Consider the following 22,114-nt stretch of genomic DNA (forward strand, 5'->3'; position numbering starts at 1 on the left):
TTCCCAGCGACCCACGCGTCACTAGAAGCAAGATTCCCAATTCCTGGCTTTTTCCGAGGAGGCCGCCAGTAGGGAGGAAGGGAAAGAGGAATTGACCTGATTGGCCAGGGACCAAAAAGACGAGGGCAGTTCACCCTCCTAAGAAAGGAGTACGAGACTGCTTGGCAACTAAGCCGGCGGGGCGTCTCTGCTAGTCTCGGCGGGGGAACGCCCCACCCGCCCCCCACCTCAGAAGCTCTCGCGAGATCTGAACCATCGGCCGGGCTTCCCTGGAAACCAGTGAAAGCCGCCTGCGGCGCCCTTCTTCCCGGTCTTCCCACCTCTGCCAAGTTTGTTAGACACACTCCAAACCCTAGAATGTTGCATTCAGGCCTGGGGTTCTTGGCGGCTTCGGTCCTTAGGTGCACACCCCCTGCCCCCCGTAGGCCTGAATGGAGGCCTTTGCGGGCGTTTGGAACATCGCCCCTGCTGGTTTCCGTGTTCCCCCTCCCAACCAGTCGGCCTCCAAGCCCGCCTGCCGTGAACTTTGTAAAATTACATCTGTGTCACTCCGCTATTAAAAACCCTGCCATATCTCCATATGTCTCCTCTGTAAAACCTAACTCCTCGGCATTCAGGTTGGTATTCAAGGTCTTCCATTTGTGTGGTTTCAGCCCTGCGCTTCTTAAATATTGCTTCCTTTCCCTGGAATGCTCATCCCCACTTGTACCCCCACCCACTTGTTAACATCTGCAAGTCAGAACACTTCAGGGATGACTTTCTTCCTGAAGCCTTACCTGAACTTCCAGCCTGAGTTAGAATCTACTTCTTCTGAGCACTTGAAACTAAGAACTGTTTAAGGATAAATAATCACTCAACTACATTACCTACCCTGTGCTGGGTATGGGGGATAGAAGGATGAATAAAACAAAGTCTCTGCCTTCAGTGTTTATGGAGAACGCAGACTTTGAACAAATTATTACAAGTGTAGGAAAGACTATGCAGGAACCATACATACAGAAGAGAATCCTACCTGTTTGAAAGGCCTCTCTAAAGAAGTGGCAGCTCTGTTTATATTTCTTAAGATTTTATTATTATTTTTTTAAATTTATTCATGAGAGACACAGAGAGAGAGAGGCAAAGAGAGAAGCAGGCTCTATGCAGGAAGCCCAACGTGGGACTCGATTCCGGGTCTCCAGAATCACGCCCTGGGCCAAAAGCAGGCGCTAAATCGCTGAGCCACCCAGGCTGCCTGGCAGCTATGTTTAGATCTAAGCACTGACTTGGAGTAAGCTAAGAAAGGAGTGGGGGATGGTATAGGAGCCAGAGTCTTCCAGGCAGAGAGAAGAGCATGCTCCTAAATCCTTGGGCATTCAAGAACGGAAGTAAAGTTCTAGCGAGTCTGAAGGCAAATAGCAAAATGCAGAGCAATGAGGTGTAGAATAAAGACTTTTCCAAATTCAACTTTCTACCTCTCAGTGCCAACAGGAGCCTGGCACACAACAAGCCCCACTAAATACTTTGATGAACAGTGTCCTCGGAACATGATGTGCTCTTCACAAGATTTTAGAGTCCCTCAAGCTGCTACCTCCTTGTCAATATGGCCAACTCCTACTCATCTTTGAAGGTCTTTCACATTTATGTCCTCAGCCAGGCCTGCACCCAATAACCACTCCCTTCCAAGGGGGCTATTCAGTTATTCATTCATCTTAGCTTTTCCTTTCATATGTATATATTTATATTTATTCATATATACTTATATTTTTATCATAATCTTTTTTACTATACTATGATTTTTTTTTAAAGATTTTATTTATTTATTCCTGAGGGACAAACACAGAGAGAGAGAGAGAGAGAGGCAGAGACACAGGCAGAAGGAGAAACAGGTTCTATGCAGGGAGCCTGATGTGGGACTTGACCCCTGGTCTCCAGGATCATGCCCTGGGCCAAAGGCAGGCTCTAAACCGCTGAGCCACCCAGGGATCCCTATACTATGATTTTTAAGATTATTCATTTATTTATTTGACAGAGAGAGAGAGAGAGTGCGCGCGCACAAGCAGGGGGAGGGGCAGGCAGAGGGAGAAGTGGGCTCCCCACTGATCAAGGAGCCTGACGCTGGGCTCCATCCCAGGACCCTCGGGATTATGACTTGCAGTGAAGGCAGACGCTTAACCAACTAACTGAGCCACCGAGGTGCCTCTTGACTGTGAGATTTTTTTTTTAAAGATTTATTTATTTATTTATGATAGACATAGATAGAGATTGGCAGAGATACAGGCAGAGGGAGAAGCAGGCTCCATGCCGGGAGCCCGATGTGGGACTCGATCCTGGGACTCCAGGATTGCGCCCTGGGCCAAAGGCAGGCGCTAAACCACTGAGCCACCCAGGGATCCCTGACTATGAGATTCTTAAGAACAGAAACTAGATCTGACTTCAGGTATATACTTGTACATGTTCGTAGAGCAAATGGACAGAAGTCCTTTTCCTCCTTCTGCAAGCATCTCTTCCAAGACTCCCATAGCAGGAGACCCTTCCCATGGTGACTTTCACTGTTCCCAGCTGAGTCTCCTCACTGATTGAATCAGGGCAAGCAGGTCTTGCCTTTTGAAGTGGGGTTCCAGCCACCTGGCTCCTCCCTACCTCTTCTCCATCTCTCATGTTACATTTCCCCTTGCTAATTCACTTGGCTCTAGCCACACTAACCTTCTTTCTGTTCCTCAAATATGCCAAGCTTATTCTCACCTTAGGCCTCTGCAGTTCTGTCTAGAACACATTTCCTCCAGATTTTCTCTTTTTTTTTTCTCCAGATTTTTTTTTAAATTTATTTATTTATGATAGTAACACAGAGAGAGGGAGAGAGAGGCAGAGACATAGGCAGAGGGAGAAGCAGGCTCCATGCACCGGGAGCCCAACGTGGGATTCAATCCCGGGTCTCCAGGATCGCGCCCTGGGCCAAAGGCAGGCGCTAAACCACTGCGCCACCCAGGGATCCCTTTCCTCCAGATTTTCAAATGGCTAATCCTTTCTCATAATTCAAGATTCATTTCCAGTACTATTTCCTGAGAGGCCTTCCCTACCCACATAAAAGCAGCCCCCAAGGAGTACCTGGGTGACTCAGTAGGTTAAGCACCTGACTCTTGCTTTCAGCTCAGGTCATGATCTCAGGGTCTCAAGAAGGAGCCTAGCGTGTGGCTCCAGCCTCAGCAGGGAGTCTGTTTGAGATTCTCTCTCTCCCATTTCCCTCTGCCTCTCCTTCCACCCCCCCTAAAAAATAAAAATAAAAACAAAACAGGAGAAATAAGCCGCCAACTACAGCCACTCTATTGTATCATCTTGCCCTATTAATTTCTTTTTTTTTGCCCTATTAATTTCTTTATCTGCAATCATCGTGTTGATTTACTTGTTTACATTTTTTACACTCTTAAAAGTTCCATAGCAGCCAAGATTTTTGTCTGTTTTGTTCACTACTGCATCGCCAATACCTAGAATGGTGCCAGGCACATAGTAGGGCCTACACAACCGAAGTGGGTATTGGAGATCTTGAGTGTAAGTATCCAGGCACTTGCCCCTTTTCCTTGCTCTGAGGAAAAGCAAAAATTTTGAGCCAGATGTAATCCCAACATCCGAATTATGCCCTGGCCTCTGAAGACTGAGACTCAAGTTTGAGTCCTGGCTCTGCCACCAATTTCCTCATGTAATTTTCATTTCTGAAAGATAATTTGGTGCAAAAGAAAGAGCATGAGCGTTGGAATCTTTGACTTACCAGCTTTGTGACTTTGAGCAAATTACTTATTTCTTTTTTTTTTTTAAGATTTTATTTATTTATTCATTAGAATACACAGAGAGGAGAGAGAGAGAGAGAGGGGCAGAGACACAGGCAGAGGAAGAAGCAGGCTCCATGCAGGGAGTCTGACGTGGGACTCGAGATCCTGAGTCTCCAGGATCGCGCCCTGGGCTGAAGGCGGCGCTAAACCGCTGAGCCACCCGAGCTGCCCGAGCAAATTACTTAAATTCTTTAAGCTTTGATTCATTTGTCAGAGGGAGACAATATTATTGATCCCAACAGGGCTGTTATAAAGAGACATAAGGATCACAAACACTTACTGAATGTTATTTCTCTTTTCTTTCCTTTCTGAATCTTAGTTGCCCCATTCATAAAATGGGAGAAATGGGTACCTTTTTCAAGAGAAGTGAGAAATACAGATCTTTATACAAAATATCCAATTTTTTAAAAATTTTTATTTATTTATGATAGTCACAGAGAGAGAGAGAGAGGCAGAGACATAGGCAGAGGGAGAAGCAGGCTCCATGCACCGGGAGCCCGACGTGGGATTCGATCCCGGGCATCCAGGATCGCGCCCTGGGCCAAAGGCAGGCGCTAAACCGCTGCGCCACCCAGGGATCCCAAAATATCCCTTTTTTTTTTTTTAAATTTTTTTTCTTTATTTATTTATGATAGTCACAGAGAGAGAGAGAGAGAGAGAGAGAGAGAGAGAGAGGCAGAGACACAGGCAGAGGGAGAAGCAGGCTCCATGCACCGGGAGCCCGACGTGGGATTCGATCCCGGGCATCCAGGATCGCGCCCTGGGCCAAAGGCAGGCGCTAAACCGCTGCGCCACCCAGGGATCCCAAAATATCCCATTTTTATTTTTTTTATTTTTTTTTCTTTATTTATTTATGATAGTCACAGAGAGAGAGAGAGAGAGAGAGAGGCAGAGACACAGGCAGAGGGAGAAGCAGGCTCCATGCACCGGGAGCCCGACGTGGGATTCGATTCCGGGTCTCCAGGATCGCGCCCTGGGCCAAAGGCAGGCGCCAAACCGCTGCGCCACCCAGGGATCCCAATATCCCATTTTAAAAAAATATTTTATTTATTTATTCATGTGAGACACACAGAGAGAGGCAGAGACAAAGGCAGAGGGATAAGCAGGCCTCCTGTGGGGAATCTGATGTGGGACTCCTGGATCTGGACCTGAGCCAAAGACAGATGCTCAACTACTGAGCCACCCAGGCGTCCCCAAAATATCCCAATTTTTAAATGTGGGAGATTAAAATGTGTAAAAGACCTCTATTTTTAAAAAAACTAACTTTTAAAAGTAAAAATACCCTGAGGGTCAAACAGGATACTTCTGTGGACTGATTTGACCTTCTGGATTTGGGCTACTAATTTTCCACTTAGGCTATTTGTTGACAGGGATGCTATCCCATCCCTTACTGTATAACTTAGGCAAATCAGTTTTATCTCCCTCAAGTTCAATGAGCTCATCTGTAAAATGGACCCCCCCCCCCACTTGCGCGGATCAAAGATGAGGTGTATAAAACGCTTTAGTGTGATGCTGGCGCATAGGAAGCGTACCACACGTAAGTGGTAGCGGTAGCTAGGGTGGCTGTTGATTTGGGAAGTACGTATTCAAGGGGCAAGACATCCCAGAGACAAGGAGATTGGGAAGGCGAAGCCGGGAAAGGAGGAAAAAATGGGAGAGGAAAAAAGAGGGAAGGGAAGAGGTGAGCAGGCAACAGGGTCCGCCCTCCAGGCGGGGCGCCAGCGAGAGGCCCAGGCTGGGGCGGGAGCGCACGTGGCCTATTTTGGGCGGAGCAGACGCGCCTGGCCGCAGCGGAGACCTCAGAGGCGGCCACAGGAGACGAACCTTGAAGGTAGGTTACAACTGGACTGCGAGGACCTTGGACACCGGGATGGGGCGGCCCGGGGATCCCTGGGAGTTGGGGTACAGCTGAGGGAGCCAGATTCGGGCTCGCCACCCTCCCGGGGCAGTTCTGGCCGGACGCCTGGGTCCTCCGGGCCCCTCCCCCTTAGGGGCGGGGTTAGCTGATCTGACCAATGAACGGCCGTTGACGGGGCCCCGCCCCACCCCGCCCCCGGAGCCGCGGCCTCGCCGAGTGCCCAACCGCCCGGCGCCCTGGCCAGGGGCTGTGGGAGCGCGGAATCTGCGGCTGGTGAGTGCGCGCCCCCCAGGGTCTCCGGCCGGATCCCGCCCCCAGCCCGTGCCCTAGAGCTCAGGACCGCTGGCCCAGGCGCCGGGGAGTGACTCAGCGCGGGGAGGGTGGCGACTTGCTGGGGCTGGAGATTCGAACTGTTCAGGGCCTTGAATGCCGGGATGAGTGGAGAGAACGAGTGCCTTCGGAGCTGGTCCTGGGGCTGAGCTGGGGTGAGGGAAGAGGGCAGGGCAGGGCGGGAAAAGCCAAGGTTCCACTGCCTTGCTGGGGTCATGGCCATGGGGCGGAGGATAGGGGGTAGGGGGTAGGACGGGGGCGCGAGTCCTGAGCTTTTGACCCAGCACGTCGCCCTAGGACACCAAGATGCCTGGTGAACAGCAGACAGAGGAGGAGGAAGAGGAAGAGATGCAAGAGGAGATGGTGCTCTTGGTGAAGGGTGAGGAAGATGAGGGTGAGGAGAAGTATGAAGTGGTGAAACTCAAGATCCCCATGGACAACAAAGAGGTACGAGTCCCGCACCAGGGGGCCTGGTTATCCTTAAGTCTGGTCAGGTCCCCCTCCCTCAGACAAGCCAGCTATCCAGCCCCTACTTTCCTTTGAATCTGAGACCTAGAATCTCAGGGTTGGTGGCCCATCCTTCTGCCCTACTGCCCATGCTGCCATCATACAGATGTCACACCTACTGTGCCAGCTCTCCTGGGTTTCCGTGGTTCCCCGTGGAGCTTGATGTCTAGCGGGATTAGACTGACGAGTAACCACGCAGCTACAATCCCGCGTGATGGGTGCAGGCACAGGAGGTGTGGAAGCCCAGAGCTGGGAACTTAATGCACACTTCCTGGTGGGGGGAGGGGTGGCTAGGTAGGCAACAGCAACAGGAACAGCTGACTCTTAGTGGCATTTGCTCTGCACCAGACACTGTTCTAAGTACTGCAAATCTGTAATATAGATAGTATCTGATCCATTTTACAGGTGAGGAAACAGGCCTGGAAAACTGGACAGTTTGGTGACTGACCCAAGGTCTCAAAGTTAGTAAAGGGATGGCTTAGCTGAGACCAGTGGGGATCTGAGATTTAGAAGGGATTCAATTCATTACTCAGATGAGTATGTGGGGCACTGGGAGACGTGAAGGCAGGTTCAGTCACGCTGTAGCATAGACGAGAGAAGGGTGGTTGGCAGGCTGAGAGGGACCCCTGGGTTTTATCCTGAGGATTTTGAAGTTTTAGAGAGGAGTTTTAAGGAGATCTGAATGAGTTAGATTACTCCATTGGAGATCCTAAGTGCCACCAGATCTGTTTCTACTTCCCAGAACTCTATAGAACTCTTAGCCCCAACCAGAGGAGCTGTGAGTCCAACTGGAAGACTCCTGTTGGGCGGGGTTTCTGGGCGCAGGCTGATTTCTTCCTGCGAGGAGCCAGTTCTCTGGGAAAGACAGCTCTGCTGCCCCCTAGTGGGTGTGGTGGGCCCAAGGGGGAGGGGGCTGGCTGCTTTGGCCACCATTCCAGTCAAAATAACTGTTTAGTTCCGTTTTCCTCAGGCCTCCTTGTCCTGTCATCCTAGCTCAGCCTGCCTCTTCTGGCTCAGTGGATCCCCTGATCTCCACCTTTGGCCTATAAGTTAAGAACCCAGACTCCAGGGGTGCCTGGCTGGCTCAGTCAGTAGAACATGCAATACATGATTTAGAGGTTGTGGGTTCCAAACCCATGGTGGGTGTAGAGATTACTTAAAAAGATGAAATCCTTAAATACATGAAAAAAAAAGCACCCAGACTCCAGAGCTTAGGTGGACTTCCCACCCTAAAACCTTCCAGTTTTGTGACCCTGGGTAAGTTTGTCAACCTCTTTGTGGCTCAGTTTCCTCATTTGTGAAAGGAAAATCTTAACAGCACCTACCTCTTGAGGTTGTGAGGACCAAATGAGTTAGTACTTGTAAAGAGTTAGAACTGTGTCTGGTGCATAATAAACACTATGTAAATATTTGTTGCTGATATTCATTCTTCTCCCTATGGTTCAGAACCTTGCACTAGGTCATCCTTCTGGAGATTTTCCAACTCCTTTTTATCAAAGAACTTTCTGGGCTGAACCCTGGAGCTGGGAATGAATAGGGAAGGCAGCCTGGAGGCTTAGGCAGGTGACTAAGGTCAAACAACTCAAGGCAATGGGGAAGGCTTCATGGAAGTGACTTGACTTGGTCCATGAAGACGTAGTGGTGATGTGGCAAATGGAGAAGGAGAAAGGGCATCCCAGGAGGAGGAATAGCAAACATAGAGACTCAGAAGAGATGAGGCCTGAGAAGTAGGTGGAGCCAGATAGTAAAACGGCTTTGGAAGCCAGCATACGAATTTAGACAGAGCCTCAAATTGGAGGAGGGACATAACTGGGTTTTCTATTTAGAAGAATCATTGGCTACTATGGGGAGACCAGGCCAAGTAAAGTTGATAGCTTGCTCTAAGGTTGTGACAGCAGTGGAGAAAGGATATTTGGGAACCCTGACTGGACTGGCTGGAGGTAAGGATAAGGAAGTAGAGAGTGGGCATGTCTATTCATTGAAAGTATGTAGGGCTAGACTCTAAATGGTATTATGTAGCAGTGAAAAGCATTGGTTCAAATCCTAACCACCATTTACCAGCCTGGCCTTGGCTTTCTCATCTATAAAGAGGGGTAATGAAAGTTAAGGTCCTCAAATGCCAGTCTGAGAAGTATCATCTGGGTTACTGGGTTTGGGGGTGGAGGTTGGAATTGAGGATTGGACACAGATATCCCATGCATATTTAGCACTGTGCCCACAGCATAGCTCATTAACTTGCTGTGTGGTCTCCCTGAGACTCAGTTTCTATGATATGGTGATTTCAAAAGCTCTTTCCAACGCTGACATTCTGTGACTCTTTGTTATCACCTGGTCAGTTATTGTCCAGCATAAGCCTTAATAATGTCGCACTCAGGGGCTGGAATATCCTCTCACTGCCTATCAAAATCCAGTCCATCTTTAATGAATAGGAAAGATTTTCTTTTTTTTTTTAAATTTTTATTTATTTATGATAGTCACACAGAGAGAGAGAGAGAGAGAGAGAGAGAGAGAGAGAGAGTCAGAGACACAGGCTGAGGGAGAAGCAGGCTCCATGCACCGGGAGCCCGATGTGGGATTCGATCCCGGGTCTCCAGGATCACGCCCTGGGCCAAAGGCAGGTGCCAAACCGCTGCGCCACCCAGGGATCCCCTAGAAAAGATTTTCTCAGAGGGCTCTATGCACATCCAATCCTGTGTCTTTGCTTAAAACCTTGAGTGGTTTCCTGTTCCTTCAGGGTAGTCTCAGGTCCTAAGCCTGGCATTCAAAGCTCCTGACGATCCCACCTCATGTCCTGTCTTATCTCTAATCACTCAGTACCTATCCCATGCCCTGACTTCAAACACACTCGACCGTTTCTCATCTCTTAAGACTTTGCCTATGTGGTCTCTCAGCCTGTAAAACCCTCTTCACCTTTTCCCCTTGCTTTCTCCAGGAGTAGCTCTTGTCTCTTCTAGATCAGGTTTCTTAACTTTTTTTTTTTTTTTAGGTTTCTTAACTTTTAACATGCATAATACAAATCACCTGGTGATCTTGTTAAAATGAAGATTTTAATTCTGCAGGTCTGGGATGGACCTTGAGATTCTGCATTTCTAACAAGTTCCTAATGACACTGATGTTGCTGATCTATAGGCCACAATTCCTGTCTCTAGGAACAAGAGAATGGGGTCATTATTTTATACTTTGTACTGAAAAGAGGGGAGATTCTAACTGCTAAAAGAGACTAGGGGAGGGAGACAAGCTATATAGGTTATCTCAAACTTGTCAATGAGATAGAATTGCATCATGGATAAGAGAATAGGTATTTTGGACAAGGAAAGACTTTCAGTTCAAACCATGCCACTGCCATTGATGAGCTGTAGGGCCTTGGGTAATCGCTTTACTGCTGAGTCTTATTTCCTTGTTCAAAAATTGAGCAGGTGGTACCTAACCCAATGGGTTGTGAGAGTTTAAAATGAGAACATGGGAAAAAAGCACTTAGAGCAGTTCTTGGCACATAGAGAATCCTCAGTGAATGGTAGCTATTGCTTTTTTTTTTTCAAGATTTTATTTATTTATAAATAATAATAAAGTGTTTCTCTGTATGAGAGACACAGAGAGAGAGAGGCAGAAACATAGGCAGGGGGGAGAAGCAGACTCCATGCAGGGAGCCCGATGTGGAACTCGATTCTGGGATTGTGGTATCACAATCTGAGCCGAAGGCAGACGCTCAACCACTGAGCCACCCAGGTGTCCCGTAGCTATTGTTCTTAATTAGGAAAGTAATGGCTGGGGGAAACAGATATGTTTGCCTGATTTTAAAAATTTATATTTAAGCAGGAAGACAAAATCACAAACTTCAAATAACTTGGATTTTCCTATTATTATATTACATTGATTGTATATTCATAGTACCCTCTTGTTATGGTCCAAAAACCATTCTAACGTTTTAAGTTTACCTGTTGTAGAATTTAAGACATGGAAGGGCCTTTAATGATCAACTGACTTGGTATTTGCCAGGCTTCAGTGACATGTATATCAATCACTTGTTGTGCTCATCTATTTTTTTTTAAGATTTTATTTATTCATTCATGAGAGATACAGAGAGAGGGGCAGAGATATAGGCAGAGGGAGAAGCAGGCTCCTTGCAGGGAGCCCGATGTGGGACTTGATCCCTGGACCCTTGGATCACTCCCTGAGCCGAAGACAGACACTCAACTGCTGAGCCATCCAGGCATCCCTGTGCTCATCTATTTACTGCTTTTCTTTTATTTTAAAGATTTTATTTATTTATTCATGAGAGACACACAGAGAGAGGCAGAGACATAGGCAGAGGGAGAAGCAGGTTCCCTGTGAGGAGCTTGATGCAGGACTCGATCCCAGGACCCTGGGATCATGACCTGAGCCAAAGGCGGATGCTTGGGGAGCCTGGGTGGCTCAGCAGTTTAGTGCCGCCTTCAGGCCCAGGGTGTGATCCTGGAGACCAGGGATAGAGTCCCACATTGGGCTCCCTGCATGGTGCCTGCTTCTCCCTCTGCCCAGGCTATGTCTCTGTCTCTCATGAATAAATAAATAAATAAATAAATAAATAAATAAATCTTTAAAAAACAAAAAACACAAGCAGATGCTCAACCACTGAGCCACCCAGGTGCCCCTATTTACTGCTTTTCTTCAGATAGATTTGCATCGCTTTTTAAAATAAATCTGCCTTCATCTAAATAATAATAATGATGGAATTGTGGATTTTATGTGATCTATTGTTTTTCTTATGTCCATGAAAATAAATACATAATGATTTTAATAGGATAGTTTCCCTACATAATAACCTAGAGTCCTCTTGCATCTTGTGGTGTGCATGCTCAAGTTGGAAAATTTTGATCTCACATAGCCTTCCTTGGGACAGTGAAACAGGAGAAGGGAATGACTTGCCTGGGGTCTTAATGAGCTAGACCCTGTCTGTCTTACCAAGATTTTTCCGGGAGGGTTCCTGGCTGGCTCAGTTGGTAGAACATGCAACTCTTGATCTCAGGGTCATGTGTTTGAGTCCCATATTCAATGTAGAGATTACTAAAAAACAAAACAAAACAAAAAATCTTCCTGGGGCATCCAAGGCCCCTCATCCTGAAGTTGGAGATATTAACGCTACTCACATGAATAATTCCTTTCTCATAAATCAGTGAACCCAGCATATGGAAGCCCTCAGGCTTATCCAAATCATCTTACATAAGGGTGCCAAAGAAAAATGGGCCAGAAGGATGAAAATATAATGAGAAAAAGTCTCTCTACAATGGCTGATGTGTCCAAATAAACCCAACAGATGTCAAAACCCAGGCAAGATTGGAAAGTATGACTTTGAAATCAGACTGTTGCCAAACCTGTTGTGGGGAGTTTTTCTTTTTTTTTCTTTCTTTCTTTTTTTTCTTTTTTTTTTTTTTAAGATTTTTATTTATTTATCCATGAGAGACACAGAGAGAGGCAGAGACACAGGCAGAGGGAGAAGCAGGCTCCATGCAGGGAGCCCGATGTGGGACTTGATCCCAGGACCCCAGGATCATGCCCCCGGCTGAAGGCAGACACTCAACCACTGAGCCACTCAGGCACCCCTGCTGTGGGGAGTTTCTTGTTTTAAAGTATCAAGTTGTGGGGATCCCTGGGTGGCGCAGCGGTTTGGCGCCTGCCTTTGGCCCAGGGCGCGATCCTGGAGACCAAGGATCGAATCCCACGTCAGGCTCCCGGTGCATGGAGCCTGCTTCTCCCTCTGCCTGTGTCTCTGCCTCTCTCTCTCTCTCTGTGTGACTATCATAAATAAATAAAATTAAAAAAATAAAATAAAATAAAAAATAAAGTATCAAGTTGTAATTTAACCTTGAATCCCTCTTGGAGAGTATCAAGGACTTGGAGTCCAGCCTTTGTCACATCTTGCCTGTGCTAGTGTGGGGAAGCAGTGTAGTCTACTCATTAAAGGAGAGTGCTCTAGAGTCAGTCCTGACACCCCTTGGCTTTGTGAATCTCACCTCACTGAGCCTCTGTTTCTCAGCTATCAAAAGATACTCAATTCAAGGAGGGTGACAGGAAGCTTCAGTACGAGAGTATACATAAAATAGCACTGTCAAAGCTTACACTATAACGTTACCACTGTTATCGCCAGAATTCCCCTGGCTGGTCACTAATATCCCAAACGGCCTTATTTTTCAGTTTCTTAAAGATTTTATTTATTTTTTCATGAGAGACAGAGAGAGAGAGAGAGGCAGAGACATAGGCAGAGGGAGAAGCAGGCTCCATGCAGGAGGCCTGACGTGGGACTCGATCCTGGGACTCCAAGATCTCACTCTGGGCCGAAGGCAGGTGCCAAACTGCTGAGCCACCCAGGGATCCCCTTTACAAGGGTTCTCAAAGGACTTGAAGTTGTCCTCTTTGCAACTTAAGAGCCTTAGTGTCCTTGTCACTCACTCTGTAACAGTTTCCTTATCTAGATGAGAATAGTAATAACTCTTTGGGGAGATTGAATATGGGGAGAAGGTAACACTTTCTTGTCCTTAATGTGTGCCAAATATTTGATTTGGTCATGAATTAATATACCTGTCTGGTTCACGGTAGGTGTTCACTATCACTTTTGCTGGGATGAGCATTCTCTTTTCTAAGAAGGGAGCAATGTGCCCCCAATATTCCTCTTCACTCTTCCCTTAGTAAAAATGTTTCCTTTTCCCTTGCCTCTTACAAAGCTTTTTTTTTTTTTTTTTAATCTCTAGAGGCTCAGGCCTCATGAAACCAGCTCATTTTCAAGACTTTCCATTTCAGGCCTTGCTTTCTTCACAACTTAAAAAATGATAGGTGCTTGCTCTGAGAAGTTTATCAAAGAGCCTGGACTTGGTCCCAGCCTGGCTTCTAAGACATCATGCCCTCCTTGATCTCCTGCCTCACTGACTGCTCCTGCCAATCTTTGCTGGTTATTCATCTTGTTGCTCCATGTTCTCTCTGCCCATTCCTGGGGTGATCTCATCTGGACTCAGCCTGAAAAACCATCAATAGGCTGATAGCTTCCCAATAAACATCTCCAAGCATAGGCCTCTTGCAGCTCCAGATGTGTCAAGGAGAACTGCAGATATGCTCTGAAACAAATTTCAACTACCACCTTGCTTCCCCAATGCCTTCATTGCTACAGATGGCCACTCCACCTTTGTAATGGCCAAACTCAAAATCCTTGGTCATTTGGACTCCCTCTATTTCATTACACTTCATATCCAATCTATTATCAAATCTGTTTCTCAAACTGCAAAATACTTCCAGAAGCCGACCACCTTCACTTTCCACCTGTAACCTGAATCTGAGCCACTGTCTTCTCTTCAGAGATGGCTGCAGTACTGTGGCCTCCTCACTGGGTTCCTGCTTCTGTCCTCTCCTCTCCTTTCTGTTCTCAACCCCAGCAACCTGAGGGTGACTTTGAAAATGAGTCTGATCTGTTCCGCTCCCTGCTCCAAACCATCTGACATCTCTGTTGGTTCCCCGTCTCACTCATATTACTTGGCCCTAAGCTAAGCGATCTGCTCCAAGACCACCCCATCCATCACTCTTCCCTTCAAGCATTCTGCCTGAGGCACTTTTTTGGTGCCATTCCTGGAACTCAAAGGGCAAACTCCCCGCAGGGCCATGTGGTTCCCTCTGTAGCCTGCTCTCTCACGTCCTTTAGGTGTTTGCTCACGTTATCAGTAAGATTTAACGATCCTATTTAAATTTGCAGCACCCCGTCCCCGCCCCAATACCAGCACTCTATCAATTTTTCCTGAAGCAGGATTTTTTTTTTTTTTAAGATTTTATTTATTTATTCATGAGAGAGAGAGAGAGGCAGAGACACAGGCAGAGGGAGAAGCAGGCTCCATGCAGGGAGCCCGATGCGGGACTCGATTCCGGGTCTCCAGGATCCGGCCCTGGGCTGAAGGCGGCGCCAAACCGCTGAGCCACCCGGGCTGCTCAGGATTATTATTATTATTATTATTATTATTATTATTATTATATTATTATTATTATTATTATTATTTTAAACTTAATGTTGAATCCCCAGTGCCTACAGAGTCCGGCACAAAGTACACGCTCAATTAAGTATATGCCCAATTGATAACGAATAGCTAGGAAGACACTGGGCCTTGTCTTAGACGCCTAATACGTGCGTTAACATACTCTCGTTTAAAGCACACGGCCGGAGGGGATCCCTGGGTGGCACAGCGGTTTGGCGCCTGCCTTTGGCCCAGGGTGCGATCCTGGAGACACGGGATCGAATCCCATGTCGGGCTCCCGGTGCATGGAGCCTGCTTCTCCCTCTGCCTATGTCTCTGCCTCTCTCTCTCTTTCTCTGTGTGTGACTATCATAAATAAATAAAATTTTAAAAAAATAAAATAAAATAAAGCACACGGCCGCCTTTGCTCTTACAACGGGGACCGAAGGGGCTGCAGCTTGCGGACACCCAGGCCTCCGCCCCCGCGCGCGGCCCTCAGGACTGACGTGTCCCTCCTCCCCTCTCCCCGCAGGTCCAGAAGGAGGCGCCCGCGCCGTCTGCCGACCCGGCGCGCCCGCACGCGTGCCCGGACTGCGGCCGCGCCTTCGCGCGCCGCTCCACGCTGGCCAAGCACGCACGCACGCACACGGGCGAGCGGCCCTTCGCGTGCACCGAGTGCGGTCGGCGCTTCTCGCAGAAGTCGGCGCTGACCAAACACGGCCGCACGCACACGGGCGAGCGGCCCTACGAGTGCCCCGAGTGCGACAAGCGCTTCTCGGCCGCCTCGAACCTGCGGCAGCACCGGCGGCGCCACACGGGCGAGAAGCCGTACGCATGCGCGCACTGCGGCCGCCGCTTCGCGCAGAGCTCCAACTACGCACAGCACCTGCGCGTGCACACGGGCGAGAAGCCGTACGCGTGCCCGGACTGCGGACGCGCCTTCGGCGGCAGCTCGTGCCTGGCGCGCCACCGACGCACGCACACGGGCGAGAGGCCGTACGCATGCGCCGACTGCGGCACGCGCTTCGCGCAGAGTTCGGCGCTGGCCAAGCACCGACGCGTGCACACGGGCGAGAAGCCGCACCGTTGCGCCGTGTGCGGCCGCCGCTTCGGCCACCGCTCCAACCTGGCGGAGCATGCGCGCACGCACACGGGCGAGCGGCCCTACCCGTGCTCCGAGTGCGGCCGGCGCTTCCGCCTCAGTTCGCATTTCATCCGCCACCGTCGCGCGCACATGCGGCGCCGTCTCTATATCTGCGCCGGCTGCGGCCGGGACTTCAAGCTACCGCCTGGCTCCACGGCCACCACTGCCACCGAGCGCTGCCCAGACTGCGAGGGCAGCTGAGCCGCCGTTCTTGTCGCCGCGGGGCCGCAAGCGTCCGGCTGGGGTGGGGGATTGGCGTGCACGCTGGGCCCCCCATCTGGGCCTGCGTTAACCTGGCCCTCCATCCCGGGCTGGGAAAGGGTGGGATGGCAGGCCTGGCTGCCTTGGAACTAGGAGGCAGGGAGAATCCCCTAACTGGGAACCCTGGAAACAGTACCCACTCCCCGCTCACTACAATCCCTTGACCCGTGTTAGTGAATAAAGTATTATATCTTCGCCCCACCCGTGCCTGTGAATAAGGTGGGGGGAAAGGAGGAAAGGTGGCGTTTTACCCAGGCTTAAGTGACTTAAATGAGTTACGGAGCCCAGCGGGGCTGTGGGCCCAAAAGGGTTCCCTGAACTGGCTTTATGTGTGGGGAGTACTCCTAACTTCAGGTCTGGAAGGGTGCACAAATAGCACGTTTGGATCAGTCACCCTTTTGTTTGGTGAGCAGGCATAAACTTCAGTCAGTCTACGAGAGATGGCTGGCTTCATTTCTTGGCTTGGAGGACTGCGGGTGGTGTTAGAGAGGAGGGCACAGGATGAGGACAGGATAGGCACTGAAGCAGCGGTAATTATGTCCCAATCTGGACACGTCGGGTGTGAGGTAAACGAGGAGGGGGGGTCAGAGGTGATTGGAAATAATAGGTTGGGGATATCAGGTCTGGAGTGCAGGATACCATCTCTAGAAGAGGGTACCCAAGAAACCGCAGCCACAAGTGGAAAGAAAACTGTCTTTTCTGGGAAATCTAGAGTGTCTCATGGAGGGAGTGGTCAGCTCTGTTAGATGCTGTATCTGTAGCTCAGGGAAAGTGGGGAGAGGAGTGGGAGTGAAAGCCATTCTGGAGTGGGCTAGAGTATAAATAGGAGAATAAGGAAGTACAGTGGATGGGTGTTGACAACCTATTTTAAGAGGCTTGGCTGTGAAAAGCAAGAGGGAAATGGCTGGAGGTTTGTTTTGTCTGTAGGGAAGAAAATCTTTTATGCTTTATATATGCTGGTGGCAGGGCTGATAGGAAGAGAAGTTGGTTATACAGAGAGAGGAGAGAACTCATCAAGGAGAGGATATATGATAAAAGATCAGCAAGGATAAGGTTCCTGCGGTCACTAGCAGGAAGAGGAAAGGTAGGTTTGGGAATACAGAGCTGAAACAGTTCTAATCCAGATTGTGTTTTACCTGGGAAGAGGTCATTCGTAAAAGGAATGAGACCAGTTAAAAGGAATGCCTCATTTTACTGACATGGAAATAGGCTCATTAGGGGTGGAAAAAGTAGTTTAAAGGTTTTTCCCCCAGCATTACTCCATTCTGTGAGGAAGGCAGGCCATGGGTATCCCAGAAAGGGAGTGATGTGCCTGAGGTCTCACGAGTAAATCATATACACCCAACGTTATCTTTTAGATGTACGAGTGGAAGTTGGCCTTGGGAGGACAGGGGAGGAGGCAAGAGGTCCTCTTCAAGAGGAGAGGAATCTCTGTTCTCCACCTTAGACACTTGACTCCAATTTGTCATGGGGGCCCAGAGAGAGGGGCATTAGGTGCTCACAGGGTTGGGATCCTGATAGATGAGGATGGGTTTTAGGCCCAGGACCCTTTTAATTGTTGACATTTCCTGCTCTGGGCCCCTGAAAGTTTTCAGTTGAAAAAGCAAACAGCTAAGTACAAACTTAGGAAGTCCCTACTACATACCAGGCACTGTTCTTTTTTTTTTTTTCCCCAGGCACTGTTCTAAACACTCTACTTAAAGATAACTTACTTAAACCTTACAACCCTATAAGGTAGATACTGTTTTCATTTTAGATGAGGAAGCCAAGGCACAGAAAGATAAATGTAGTTTGATGAATGTCATCCAGCTTGTAAGTATCAAAGATGGCACGTGAACCCGAAGAGTCTAGCCCCAGAACCTGGGCCCTTAACTAACACTACATATACCCGCCAGTCCCCTTTAGATGCCCGGAAGAGGGGGTGCCTCAGTTGGTTAAACATCTTTCTTTGGCTCAGGTCATGATCCCAGGGTCCTGGGATCGAGCCCCACACCAGGCTCCCTGCTCAGCGGGGAGTTGGCTTCTCCCTCTGCCCCTCCGCCTGCTTGTGCTTGCTCTCTCTCTCTTGCTCATTCTCTTTCAAATAAATAAAATCTAAAAATAAAAAATTTTAGATGTCCAGAAGGGGTAAGGGAATTGCATGACATCAGACAGGGATCTTGCTAGAAATCAGATCTCTGCCCTCTAGGTGGGAGGTACCTAGAGAAACATGGGAGCTGGGCTTGGAAGCATCCCTGGTGCCCTTCTCTAGTACCTGCTGAAATAGAGCCTCCCTAGTCACTCCAGGAAGAATCCAGAAATTGCTAACCAAAACTTTTATTGAGAGCAAAAATACCAGGAGGCTGTCTTCTGGAGGTTCTTGGGCCTCAGACCTTAGGAAGTAAGGCCCCTAAACCCATGCTCTGTTAGAAAAGGACTAGAACAAAGTTCCACAGCCAGGCCACTTTCTGTTTCTCAGATGCCATGCTGAGTTGCAAGTCCTGTGCCCATATTTCTAGGTTGAGGCCTCGCCTGTGGACTCACGGTCAAGGTTTGCAGGCCGCACAGCTTGGTCTTCACAGGTGGCCCCATGGGGCAAGTCTGTATACTTGAGGGCAGAGCCACGGGACAGATGTGCTGGGTAGCGCCGGCGGTTGAGGTCCATCTTGGAGAGCACTGCTTGGGGCAGGTCCACATGGCAGCGGGCTGCTAGTGCTACCAGGTAGATGAGGACATCACTAAGTTCCTCTTGAAGGGCTGCCCGTTCCCTGGGGGACCAGGCTTGGGGGCCAGGCTCCTCATCAGGCTTCCACTGACTGGAGGCAGAACACAGAGATAGGCACAAACACAGATGCTAGCTAAGACGATGGGCCCCACCTTTCTCAGGAGCACCCCAGTCCTTACAGCAGTGAACTCCCATCTCTTAGGAATTTCCTTCAAGGGCAACTCAACCATCTGGGCCTTAGGCAGATGACTCATCCAGGCTTCTGTGTCCCAACCTGAGCCAAGCAGTGGTTAAGAAAACATCTCATTTGTTAAGACCCGATTCTACTTCTCTCCAGCCGAGCCACTGCTACTCCAGACTAATCCCCAGACTTGGACAACTGTGAAAGCTTGCTAACTCATCTTCAACTCTTGCTCAGTACCATCTTTTAAATCCACAAATTACACTTTGTCCCTGCACTGCTAGAATTCAGCTGTACTTGGAATAAAATCCAAACCGCTGACCATGCCCTTCAGGTCCTGCGTGAGTTGTCTCCTGCCTCTTCCAAAGTCATTATCCACCCCTCTCTTCTCTCTCTCCACCTAAAGCCACTCTGGCTTGTTCTGTCTGGCAAACAGCCCGAACTGTCAGAGGGCCTTTGCACTTAGCTGCTCCCTCTGCTTTAAATGCTCTTCTAGAGGCACCTGGGTGGCTCAGTGGTTGAGCATCTATCTACCTTTGGCTCAGGGCATGATACGGGGATCCTGGGATCGAATCCTACATCAGGCTCCCTGCAGGGAGCCGGCTTCTCCCTCTGCCTATGTCTCTGCCTCATGAATAGATAAATACAGTCTTTAAAATGAATGAGTGAATGTTCTTCTCATTGCTTCCCCCATCTTCCTATGGCTGCTCCTTCCTATATTCAGGTCTCAGCACAGATGTCCCCTCCTCAAGAAAAGCCTTCTCCTTCTGTTACTTTCTTTCTCATCACCTTGTGTTATTTTCCTGATAGAACTCATTGCAATTCCTGATCTTTTATTTAATTGTTTTATTTTTTTATTTTTTATTTTTTTAAATTCCTGATCTTTTAAAATTAGTTTAAGGCCGGCCAGGTGGCTCAGTTGGTGAAGTGTCCGGCTCTTGATTTCAGCTCAGGTCATGATCTCAGGGCTGTGAGATCAAGCCCCAATGATTGAGCCCCAAGGCGAGCTTCCTGCTCAGCAGAGTCTGCTGGAGATTCTCTCCCTCTCCCTTTGCCTCTCCCCCTGCTCTCTTTCCCTCAAATAAATGAATCTTAATATATATATATATATATATATATATATATATATATAGTTTATTTATTGTTAGTCTCCTTGCACTTTGAAGTCAGGAACCATGTCTTTTTCTTTTTTCAAAGATTCTACTTTTAAGTCATCTCTACACCCAACATGGGGCTCAAACTCACAACTGTGGGATCAAGAGTCTCACCCTTTGGGCAGCCTGGGTGGGGCTCCCTGCGTGGAGCCTGTTTCTCAGCCTCTCCCTCTCTCTCATGAATAAATAAGTAAAATCTTAAAAAAAAAAAAAAAAGTCTCACACTTCACAGACTGGGCTGGTGGGGTGCCCCAGAAACTATGTGTATCTTGTTCAAGGCTTAATTCTTTTTTTTTTTTTTTTAAGATTTTATTTATTCATGAGAAACAGAGAGAGAGAGAGGCAGAGACACAGGGAGAGGGAGAAGCAAGCTCCATGCAGGGAGCCCGACATGGGACTTGATCCCAGGTTTTCAGGATCATGCCCTGGGCTGAAGGTGGGATAAACCACTGAGCCACCCAGGCTGCCCTCAAGGCTTAATTCTAGAAGACCTAGCCCACAGCTGATGTTCATATGAATGAACGGCTTGCCCTCACACACATTTCTCCATCCCCAAACTGAGTGCCCTGGTTTAGGCCTAACCATGTCTTGCCTGATCGGTACTGGCCTCCATTGGTCTCCCCTTCCCCAGTTTTCTTGGTGACCCAATCCACCCTGCAGGCACAGTGATCTTTCTAGCACTCAAATCTGGTCAGGTCTTCTGTCCAAACTCCATCACTTCTTAAGTCCAGCTCTGTCACTCTGGGTCCCTATTGCCACCCTCTTTTCCACAGCCCCATCACTCATTCTGTAGATACCTACTGCCTATTGTGCATCAGGCACGTGGGACATGCTAGACAACAAAACAGATGCAAAAGCCTTGCTTTCCCTTGAAAGGCTTACCCTGAAGGAGTCTCAGAATCTCTCTGAATTTAACTTGCCCTTGCCCACTTGACTACCTTTGCAAATGGTTCTCAGGTCTGGAATGCCACCAGAAGGTCTTCCAAAGAACATCTTCCTGTCCACCCCAGAGGCTGCCACCATACCTTAAGACTTGGACCTGCCTTGCTGTTCTCACACCTTTCTTTCCCAGGCGACTGGATGCCCCAAGAGGGCAGGGACAGGGGAGTCATCTCTATACCCAGGCACAGAGCCCAGTATGGATATTTCATGAGCAGATAAATGTTCCCCTCCCCCATAACACACAGACTCTTCCAAAAAGACTTCCATCTACTCACAAGAGCTCTGCTAGCTCCCCCACTTCCCCCACCAAGGCCAGCAGGAGGTTCCGAGGCTGGTGGAATTGGCCCCAGTCTCGTTCAGCAGCAAACTCAGCATGCAGGCGGCGGCTGGAATAGAAGAAAGGGGCGGAAGTCCAGGTGCCAGGGTTAGGGAATGGGAAAGAAGACGCAGAGCCCGGAGGGCATCTCAGTGATATGTAATCGCCGCAGAAGTATCAGGGATTCTGCAGTGAATTCCGTGGATGGCCTTAAGCAAATCATTTCTTCTCTTTGGGGCTTGGACTCCTCATCTATAAAGTAGGTGCGCCTTACACAGACCCTCAACTCTATCGAAAGCTCACAATATCCTCTTTTCTATTATTCCACCTCCTACTGCTGCTTCTGCAGTTTCGAACACCTGGAATATTCCTCTCTCTGCATATCAAGCTCCAGGGGCACTTTCCCAAAGAAGCCCTCGTTGATTTCCTCCAGTAAAAATATCACCCATCTCTCAGCACTGTCTTTGCCCACGTCCTAGCACCCGCTCCTGGAGGGCAGAGGCCGGACAGAAGCAGCATCAGAAATAGCAGCCCAATTTCCCCCGGGCTGGTTCTACTATTACTCACCGGGCATCACCATTTCCCCTGCCTCTGGGGTGCAGCACTAAGCCCATTTTGCAGATAAGGAGGTTAGATGACTCGCCCGAGATCAGCCAGGCGAGCTAGGACCCCAGCACAGCGGCTAGCCTTCTTCCAGACCACGTGGAAGGGCCCTCCCCAATAGGAGGGAGAAAGGGGCGACCTCCCCAGGTTAGGCAGGGACAGCTTACATGTCCTCGAGTGTGGGCTCCGGGCTGAAGCTGAAGGGGCTGGCAGCAGCAGTGCCGTTTCCCACCGTGTCCCCACGCGCGTCCCCATTCGCCCGAGACATGCTGCCCGCCACGCACCAGCCGGGACGCACGGGACAACACCGCGCCAAACTCGGAACCCGCCTCTAGGGCCCCCAG

The 22,114-nt window shown here is 49.0% G+C and overlaps 2 protein-coding genes across 6 annotated transcripts; one reads left to right on the plus strand and one right to left on the minus strand.

Moving 5' to 3' along the window:
* The first annotated feature begins 5,502 nt into the window (after positions 1-5,502).
* Positions 5,503-16,071, plus strand: ZNF771 (zinc finger protein 771). 4 transcript variants are annotated; one of them, XM_072836472.1, is made up of 3 exons: positions 5,503-5,634; positions 6,289-6,438; positions 14,998-16,071. In XM_072836472.1, the coding sequence occupies exons 2-3, from the start codon at positions 6,298-6,300 to the stop codon at positions 15,808-15,810; spliced, it is 954 nt and encodes a 317-aa protein (XP_072692573.1). In that variant the 5' UTR covers positions 5,503-5,634; positions 6,289-6,297; the 3' UTR covers positions 15,811-16,071. The 4 variants fall into 4 exon arrangements, with proteins under 4 accessions (XP_072692573.1, XP_072692575.1, XP_072692572.1 ...); XM_072836474.1 differs by having other exon boundaries at positions 5,547-5,634; positions 6,276-6,438; XM_072836471.1 differs by lacking the exon at positions 5,503-5,634 and adding an exon at positions 5,805-5,934.
* Positions 16,072-18,170: 2,099 nt separating this feature from the next.
* DCTPP1 (dCTP pyrophosphatase 1) lies at positions 18,171-22,114 on the minus strand. Of its 2 annotated transcripts, none has more exons than XM_072836475.1 (3): positions 21,938-22,114; positions 21,127-21,237; positions 18,171-18,665 (listed from the first exon to the last, which is right to left on the minus strand). In XM_072836475.1, exons 1-3 carry the CDS (start codon positions 22,036-22,038, stop codon positions 18,365-18,367), a joined length of 513 nt encoding a protein of 170 aa, XP_072692576.1. In that variant the 5' UTR covers positions 22,039-22,114; the 3' UTR covers positions 18,171-18,364. The 2 variants fall into 2 exon arrangements, with proteins under 2 accessions (XP_072692576.1, XP_072692577.1); XM_072836476.1 differs by having other exon boundaries at positions 21,735-22,085.

Source organism: Canis lupus, chromosome 8 (genome assembly GCF_048164855.1).
Source record: "Canis lupus baileyi chromosome 8, mCanLup2.hap1, whole genome shotgun sequence".
Taxonomy (NCBI): domain Eukaryota; kingdom Metazoa; phylum Chordata; class Mammalia; order Carnivora; family Canidae; genus Canis; species Canis lupus.